General features: G+C 42.2%; 1 protein-coding gene across 3 annotated transcripts; it reads left to right on the top strand.

Moving 5' to 3' along the window:
- The first annotated feature begins 1,870 nt into the window (after nucleotides 1-1,870).
- On the top strand, nucleotides 1,871-8,577 carry LOC135525960 (BSD domain-containing protein 1-like). 3 transcript variants are annotated; one of them, XM_064953941.1, is made up of 11 exons: nucleotides 1,871-1,938; nucleotides 2,859-2,922; nucleotides 3,183-3,299; nucleotides 3,428-3,595; nucleotides 4,067-4,121; nucleotides 5,029-5,144; nucleotides 5,302-5,370; nucleotides 5,886-5,970; nucleotides 6,070-6,561; nucleotides 6,685-6,788; nucleotides 6,909-8,577. In XM_064953941.1, exons 1-11 carry the CDS (start codon nucleotides 1,928-1,930, stop codon nucleotides 6,933-6,935), a joined length of 1,308 nt encoding a protein of 435 aa, XP_064810013.1. In that variant the 5' UTR covers nucleotides 1,871-1,927; the 3' UTR covers nucleotides 6,936-8,577. The 3 variants fall into 3 exon arrangements, with proteins under 3 accessions (XP_064810013.1, XP_064810014.1, XP_064810012.1); XM_064953942.1 differs by lacking the exon at nucleotides 1,871-1,938 and adding an exon at nucleotides 2,222-2,243; XM_064953940.1 differs by lacking the exon at nucleotides 1,871-1,938 and adding an exon at nucleotides 2,675-2,748.
- Nucleotides 8,578-9,208: the final 631 nt, after the last annotated feature.

Below are 9,208 nucleotides of genomic sequence, written 5' to 3'. Positions count from 1 at the left end.
CTTCACTGACATAATGATGGGTCATTCGCCAACGAACGGCCCTTTTTGAACTGAGCTCAAAACAATGTTTTTCTGTAGATCAATTCCAAAATAATTCTTGAAAGAAGATGAATCCTCAATGCAGAAACAATAAATAGTGGGGAGAGCGTATCAATCTGGTCCACTCTAATTTCTCCAGTGTTTAAAAAAAAAAAAAACTTTTTTTTGCAGGCCATCTAAAAATTAGGACAGGTAAACATTTATTTGATTATGCATTTTCCGATCTGACAATGATAGCCTACCTTTTGGACTTTACATTTGAAATTTGCAATGTATTTCATGGTTCTAAGTAAACCTTTAAGCATTTTCAATGTAGAGACATTTGTGAGTCAAATGTGGTTGCTCTTTTACATGAACAGAGCTCAATGAGCCAGCTCACTGAAAAGACTCGGAATGCCCATCACTACACTGACATGGAGGTAGGCTATTTAAAGAGTGCACGGTGGGTGGAGGAATTGACTGACAAATCTAGGGATAGAGTACCCTATTGCCTACCTCATATGTCTTATGTAGGAAGAAATAGGCTCCAACACAAAGCCCTCTTGTTAGTAAAGTCTAATTAAAATTAAGAAGTTGAAATGAACTATGCCTACTCGAAATCGCCTACTTTCAGGACCATGATCTACTCATTTCTGATTGATTGTGCCATGGCTGTTGCCTCAAGTTTCAGCACCACAATGTAGCTTACTGTGAGGTCAATAACTCTGATAAATAGGCCTACATCATGGTCAAGAAACATATAATAATAAAACATATTTTAGTAGTAGCACACTATCAAAGTTGACCTCCGGTCCTCCTCATTCTCATGCTCTCCTCCTCAAACAGAACAGAACATAGGCTATAGGCTCGTCTGCATGCAAGACAGTGACAACCTGTCATTCAGAACAGGTGGTCTGTTTTGAGCCCCACATTTTTAGGAAAATTTGTGAGCACAGCACAAGGTGAGTCCAAAAATGTATTGTATGCTACTGCATAAATTATGTAATATATTTGGTCTATTTACCCCTCTCAATTTTGCCTACTGTTCTGACTTTGTGGTGCACATGTAGCCTATAGCCTGTTTTAGAGAAATGTAATCATTAAATAATTTTGCTGCAAGACAAGGCTCCACTGGTAGCCAGGTGTAGCAGTGGTAAGATGTTGGGACAGCTTTATGTAGGTTTGTGGGCATAATTTGTCACTGTTAAAGTGTGTTGTGTTGTGTAGTGGCTTTGCTACTAGACACTTGTTATTTTGTCCCACCAAGATTTACTTGCTAAAATCGCCACTGATGCAAGTTAGTGCATTTTTTGGAATAGGCCTCATGAAACAGTGGTTCCCAAACTTTTTCACTCAGGCCCTCCTTCCAATATTGGGGAACAGTTTGCTGTTTTAAAGCGCATTTTCTTGCAACTCTATACATTTTGCCATGTCTCGTAATGTTTGAGTCACTCAAATATCACAACAAAATCTATGGGCTAAAAAACATTAGCTGACATGGGCTAGTTGATCTGGACATTTCTGACCAAGTAAATAGCTCTCTAAGGTACGCAATGACTGACATGACAAGATAAAAACTGATGATGCACTACCTTGTGCATTCTTCTATCAACTTTCAAGAGTAAATTGAAAGCTCCCCCATTTTCCTCCAGGTACTCATTATGTAAATGTTGACCCATCCCTAACCATGATCCTTTGCAGACACAGACATAGTCCTAAAAAATTGCCCAAAGAGCTAATAATGAATTTGGAAAATAATAATACATTTTACACGAGCTATCTACCCTAAAGCTGTATTTAGTAGAAGCAGATACAAACTGAAAAGTCTCTCTTTTCGAGGGACAAGTTTATTCCTAATTCAGCAGGGTCAGAGTTCAGTAAATGCCGGGGATGTCGTCATGGTCTGAAGATGGCTGAAGGGTGAGTGAGAAGTCGCAATATAGTTTTTGTTTGATAAATTAACCATCGTATTATACTCACACTTTTGGCATGGGTTTTCTTCATATAAGATGTTGCTTCCTTCATATTTAGCTCTTGCTACATTCACCCATTTCAAAACGTTCTGTCTGTTCTCGAGGCAATGTGAGGAAGTCCGTCTGTTTGTTTACCAAAATATTGCACCAGCTGGTTAGCTCGATGGCTAACGTTCGGTGGCTAGCTAGCAGTGACGAACAGACTGGTTGCTGCCCAGTCGCAGAGACAGACGTATTAATCGCGTGACAAATGTAATTTGGTCGATTATTACTACCTCCTATTGTATTTATTAAAGGTGATTGATAAAATACAGTTCCATGGTTCCCACCGTAACTAACTTTGTTAGCATGACAGCTAACTAGCTAGGCTAGTTGCTGTACACATCTAATGCACATTCACTGGGGTGTATTCATTAACCTCTTGCAACTGAAACCGTTTATCGTTTAAGAACCAAACGAAATTAAACAGAGCAAACGGAACAAAACGGGGAGGCACCTACCTAAATTTGTCCGAGAGAAACAGTGGACATACACTCCTGACAGCAATCTAGCCAGTTTAGCTGACTGGCTAGCCAACACATGAGGTGTATTCATTACGCCAATTATGCAACAAACAGTTTACTCCATACTGAAAACGTTTTACAACAGAAACAGCGTAATGAATACACCCCAGGTGTTGGCTAGCCAGTCAGCTAAACTGGCTAGATTGCTGTCAGATGAGTGTATGCACACTGTTACTCTCCTGTCTGGCCAGATTGTAGGTAACGTTAGCTAGGCCATTAACATAGTTAACTATCTAAAATGCAAGATATGACATTGCCCTGTTGATCCAATTTTAAGTCTCATCACCATGTCTCTCGACTCCAGGGAAGGCTGCGAAGGCTGGTGGGGAGGCTGGCTTCACCAAAGCTTCCAGGCCGTCAAAGATAAGGTAGGCATCCATGCTAGCCTGCACAGATAATCAAGTTCTCTCTCCTTATGATGCCTAATAAGCTACAAAATAAACTCGCTGGCTATTTTGTTATGTGCTGTTTATCAAGTAGGCAAATTCAGTGTTTTCTACATGACTCATGATAAAACATAAAAGTCAATGAATATCCTTGTGATGTCCAATGTGTGCTGCTATTGCAGACATCTTACCTTTACCTTGTTTGGACTTGCCAATGTAACTCCAACATTTTGTTTTTACAGTCATCTGAGGCGTATGAGTTTATAAAGCGTGACCTGACAGAGTTCTCCAACGTAGTGCAACATGATACTGCGTGCTCTATCGTCGCCACAGCAAGTGCTGTTAGAAGCAAACTAGCGGTAGGCCATTTGGTTCTTTACTATGGGTCACAGTGACCCATATGAGAAAAGCTCATATGCATCGTCACTTGGTTATTTATAGGCATACTTCCTGTCTGACATATGCCACCTGTCCCACTTTGTTTCAGGTGGAGGGCTCCTCTGACACCACAGAGAAGGTGAAGAAGAGTCTGTCCAGTTTCTTAGGCGTGATAACAGACACCCTCGCTCCTCCCCAGGACATGACCATCGACTGTGATGTCATTACGCTAGTGGCAACTCCTGCAGGCACCACAGAGGTGTATGACAGCACCAAGGTGAGGATGTTTAGACTGTGTTTAACTAATCACCGTGACCGTGTCATTGAACTACTTAAGGAAGAGATACTATGCTGTTTTACATTTTACTGCACTTACTGCTAATATACAAGAATGTATCTCAGAAATGTTAAACATTGTTAGAGCTTCTCCCCCACCTGTTCAAACATGTACGAGTGGTTAGTCTCAGAAGTGTTACTGAGCTCCACAGCAGAGGGGATCGTTTATCCACAGATTTGTGCTTTAGGCTTCAAGAGATAAAAATGTTTTTGATATCATAACACGGTCTCTTTGTTGCAATACTAGATACCAGGGGTGTATTCACTAGGAACCAAACGGGCAGGGACCTCCCTGAATTTGTCCATTCCAATATAAACTAGTTTTCGGTGCAAAATACAACTGTTTGGACTAATGATTACACTCCAGAACACATGTTGTCACTTGAGTTACAGTTTGTGTTTTGTTCCCTAGGCTCGTCTCTACAGTCTACAAGCTGACCCTGCTACATACTGCAATGAGCCTGACGGTGAACAGTTCACAACTTTCTTTTCCATCTGTTTCTTCACTCTTCTGATTATATTCAAGAAAAGGTCATGTGCCATGTAATGTCACTAACCAGGCTTCAGTGCATTCAAAACATTAAAAAAAGCCTACAGAATGGCAATGACAAGGGACTAAAGCCCCTATGTAAATGTTTAGTCTGGAAGTCATGATGGATTCTCTTGGTAACTTTGGAAAAGGGAATGAAAATAAATGTTCCGGGCAGGGTCCCATTCAGACAGACAACTCTCCCAACAAATCACAAGTTTGGATAGGCTGGGCTTAAAATGTGATCAGAAATTGCTCATGAAATACTCTTACCATAACCTGTAGGCAGACCTGCCAGAACGTTGCTATTCGAAACCAGAATTTGCAGGCAAAACTTTTGCAGTGTTTTTAGTGATTCAAATTAGCCACTTGTGAAATACATGAATTAAAATAACCTCTGATCTCCATCTTGTTAGCTGCTATTTTGTGTCATGGGGATGTTTACCTTAGGGCAACAAGCAAATAAGGCAGTGACGTAAGAAACCGGATGTCCTAACTCCTCCCATTCCTCTTACCAAACTAATGTTGTCTAAGGGCTCTATTCAATCTGAGAGACAACTAAATGTCTTAAAATGCGCTCCAATAATCCAAGCCTGCAAGCACTCTCGATTGATTTTTCTGAAGAAAATGTTACGTGTGTTCAATTTCTGTGTAGTGGGCATTAAAATCAGGTTTATGGATTGGGCCTACCCATTAACCATGGTCAAAATGAACTCTTATTACAGTGAATACAAATAACTTGTCAGGACAAGACTTGGGAAGTTTGGACTTCTTATTTTCATGCGTTAAACTGTCAAACATTGTGTCTTGGGTGTGCTTTAAATGTGTGGCCTGTGTTGTCCTAGGTCCCCTAGAGAAGTTTGATGCGTGGCTCTCCTGCTTCAGTCTGGAGGAGAGGAAAGGAGAGATCTCTGACCTCCTGGTCAACAGCCCCTCCATCAGGGCCCTTTACACCAAAATGGTACACTTATCTAAACCCTCCTGTTAAAAGGTCTTATCATAGAAACACTAGAGCTTAACATTATTTACCACGTTAATAGAATGTAAGTGAATTATTCTTGTTCCTAACAATACAAAATCTGGGTGTAAAGTAGCATATTATGCATTTTCATCCCTAGGTGCCAGCAGCTGTAGCCCATTCTGAATTCTGGCAGCGGTATTTCTACAAAGTCTTTCAGTTATACCAGGTAATTCCCACTTTTGTTACTGGCATGGATAGCTCTTGTGAACTGTCATGCACCCCATTCTATCACGTTAGAAAGTAAACTCTTCCCTCTGCTGGACAGTTTGGAGAGGGGCCTCAGAGCTCCGGTAGGTTAGTAAAGACTCTGGGAAAACATTGAGATTGTGAAAGCTAATCTCAGCACCCAGAGCCAAATCTGCTACTCGATTTGGGTTCAGATGCTTTCCAATGTTTCTCAACAAAGTCCATACCCTCCTCTGCCAAAGCCCGTTCCCAGCCCCTTCCTCTTTTTCTGGAAAGTCCACCTGTGTTTATAATATTTTATGTAATGCATGCTGACAAAATGGAGGTATCTTACAATATTTTCGATGCAACTATTTCACAGGTAAGTTGTGTGTATTAGATATTTTCAAGTTAAAATACCCATCACCACTTCATAGCACCATCTCCCTGAATACATAAAAACACAATCTGGTACTGTTCTGCTGATGGGTAATAACTATTGTGACTGACCACCAGGAGGAGGCGAGAAGAGTGGCCCTGAAACAGAGAGCAGAGCAGACTACCCACACAGAGGCTCTGGGCTGGGAGGAGGAGGATGAAGGTGTGTTGGATAGTGGATTTCACAATGGTGAAATGTTTTAGATTAGTGCAGGTCTGTCTCATGTGACTCACTGTTTTCTCTCCCTTATTTCTACCCCAGATGACTTCCTTGGTGCAACGTCTTCATCTTGCCTAAACTTCACACCCCCATTGGAAGACCCCGCGACCCAGCTGTCCCCACTCACACCAGTCACCATGGCGATGACCCCGCTCAGCCCCATCCCGTCGCCGAGCGGGGAGCGCTCCTCTACCCTCTCCCTGAGCAGCGACAGTGGCAGCCTGCCCACCCAGGTGGAGTTGAGACCAGCCAGGCCACATCCTGCAGTCGTGGAGCTGGCCCAGAAACTCAACAAGGCCAGCCTGGAGGAGAGCGAGCCAGAAGGGCAGCAGGAGGAAGAGAGGGAACAGGGGCAGCCTGAGGTTCAGGTAGAGGCCCCAGCCCAGCCTGAGCCCACAGGGAAAGCTGCAGCTGAGAGAGTAACAGTCCAGGCTCCTACCACCAGACCAGAGACGGAGGGGCCCCAGGACCTGAGGGTGTTTGAGCTTAACTCTGACAGTGGGAAGTCTACACCTTCAAACAATGGCAAGAAAGGTAAAATGACATTCTATTCAGCTATTGATGTAACTGTGATTTGATTGAATAGGTCCTAAGCTGTTTGTGTCGTAGAACAGTGTTAAATGGTCCCTATCTGACCCTGTGCTCCAACCCCTGCAGGGTCCAGCACAGATGTCAGTGAGGACTGGGAGAAGGACTTTGACCTGGACATGACAGAAGAGGAGGTGCAGATGGCGCTCTCTAGAGTTGCCACTGCAGGAGAGGTGGGCTAGGATGTATTTGTCATATTTCTCTTGTTGTATTTCTTCTAACCTCAAACTATAACAAAGGATAACATGCCTTGGAAACAACTGTGTTGAACTAAATTACATGTTATTTTTCAGCTGGAGGACTGGGAGAACTGGGACTGACGATTGCCGTGCCATAGTGTTTCTATCCCGCCATTAAAGCAAGTTCTTGGCCGACGAACCATGCTTAACATGTTTTAACTCTTTGTCAACGCCGTCACCATGTCACATTTGTTCGTAGAGGAATGTCTGATGGGTTTGGACCATGTTGCTGAAAGCTCTAGCAGAGCGATGGAAATCCAAGGCAATAAGATTTGTGAAGGCACCATCAGCTTTCAGTTTGTGCGTATAAGTCTCAAGGCTGATGACTCAGTCTTGTTGGTTATTTCTTGGAACAACTTATGACTTAGAGAATGACACTAGTTTAGTTGGTGTTCCATTTGACTAAAGCTATGTAACATCTATGAGGATAGGTTCCCCACATAAGGGGAGTTGCTGCTCTCTGTTCTGAAATGCCACTAAGTACATAGTTGCTAGTAGTTATTCCTAGTTATAAGTGGGGGGGATTATTCTTTTACTTCAGGCTGCCAAATAGCCATAAACTAAAACGCTGCTTATCACGTTACATAAGATGGAGTTCTTCACATGTAATTTATTGATTGGTGAATATGATTTAAATGTGGGGTTTTTTTCCCCTCAAGTGATTTATTAACTTGTTTATCTCTTGCAAGTGAATATTCAAAATATACTTTGGCCTTCATAGAGAGCATTAATTTTGGATTCACTCACAACTCTAGATACATGGCCTTGTCAGACACACTATAGTGCGGAAAAGATATCCAAATATTTTGTCACACGACACTGATCTGAGTCTAAACCCAACTAATCCATGTTCTACGTTTTTGACTTTGTTTTGGTCTTTGTCCTGCTTAGTAATTGATGTGAACATATCTCTTCTGTGACCCCCAGAGGCCATGTCTCCTTTTTATTTCTTGTCTCTGCTACACTAATGTTCACATCTATTATGCTATCAGGCCTGTTTGTCTATTATTCTGGGTAGGGAGGGGCTCATGTGTTGTCAATCATCAAGAGAAGATCATTATGATGCAATAAAGAGGTGCCATGGTGCTCGGGTTTTGGGCTTGGATGTCTGAAGGGGATATGGTCTGTTATGTTATTTTGGATGTAAAATAATTAATGAGTAACAACACAGACTGCTGATCCCACAACCTGCTGTGCTTAGTATGGTATTGACAGACTGCACAACAGCTCTGGAGTTACCAGTGTGCAGGGAGTCGAGGCAGTGAGGGCTTTGTCTGCTTGATTTATGTAATGATACAGTATAGGCTAGCTTCGTTCTGCAGTATGGCTTCATGCTATTCTGATATTTTATTGTAATAACTGTTGTCTTTGTCAGTGTAAACAGTGACCAACACAAAGCATAAAGATGTAGTCTACAGATCTTTACAATGACTGCTTTTTATTTGAGTATAATTACTCTGTGCTTTGTTTTGCATGGCAGTGCAATCACATGCATACAGTTCTACAGCAGATGTACCGTTTTAAGTTGTACGTTTCTGGTTACTAGTAGCTTGTTGGAGGAATTACTTAATAATGACTTGATATGTTGCATGTCTCATGTATTTCACTTGACATATATTTGCACTTTAAACACCAGTACGTTTAAAGCTGTTTTTTAGGCAATTATTTTTCTCTATTTTTCAAATGAGCATTGTCATTAAAAAGAGCATAATGCAAATGGTTAGCCATTGTCTGCACATTTGTAGGGGGGGGAGTTAGTGGCTGTAGTTTGTCTTCAACTCTGGATTTCTAGAAGATCATTGCTGCTGAGAAGTGAACTTGTCAAGAGCTGAACGTTTAGGTCATTATGATGGGGTTCACCTTTACCAGGGTAACGGTAACATCGCTACGTAGGCAGGCGTCATCGCTCTGGTTTTACACCACATGGACATCGACAGTTTACAAACGTTGAAGGTCTGCTTAAAAATCAACCATGACCAGGCACCACCACCAGACTAGAGTTTACAAAAAGAGATCGCTGCCGGAGTGCCATATAGGCCTACCGAAATTCATTTTAGCCCCAAAGAAGTCTCTATCTGCAGCATGTCCATTAACCGACATCGATGATGTCCCGATATCTCGGTAAATATGCCTCGTCTACAATCCTGTTAGCTAGACCACGAATCAGTGATTCAAATATGTGACGTTTTTTCCCCTCTTTTCTCAAGTTGTCTTTCTCTTTTCCCACCGATAGCCAGCTGCGCAGGTGTCCAGGTAACCACTGCCTAACCGCTTGGCGTGAGGATGTTTGTTTAGCGTCCATGGTGAACAATCCCTCGCAGACCACGGATAGCTGAGTAGGGAGACCGAACAGC

The sequence above is a fragment of the Oncorhynchus masou genome, chromosome 32 (assembly GCF_036934945.1).
Source record: "Oncorhynchus masou masou isolate Uvic2021 chromosome 32, UVic_Omas_1.1, whole genome shotgun sequence".
NCBI classification, from domain to species: Eukaryota; Metazoa; Chordata; class Actinopteri; order Salmoniformes; family Salmonidae; genus Oncorhynchus; species Oncorhynchus masou.
This window is presented reverse-complemented; position numbering and strand designations above follow the sequence as displayed.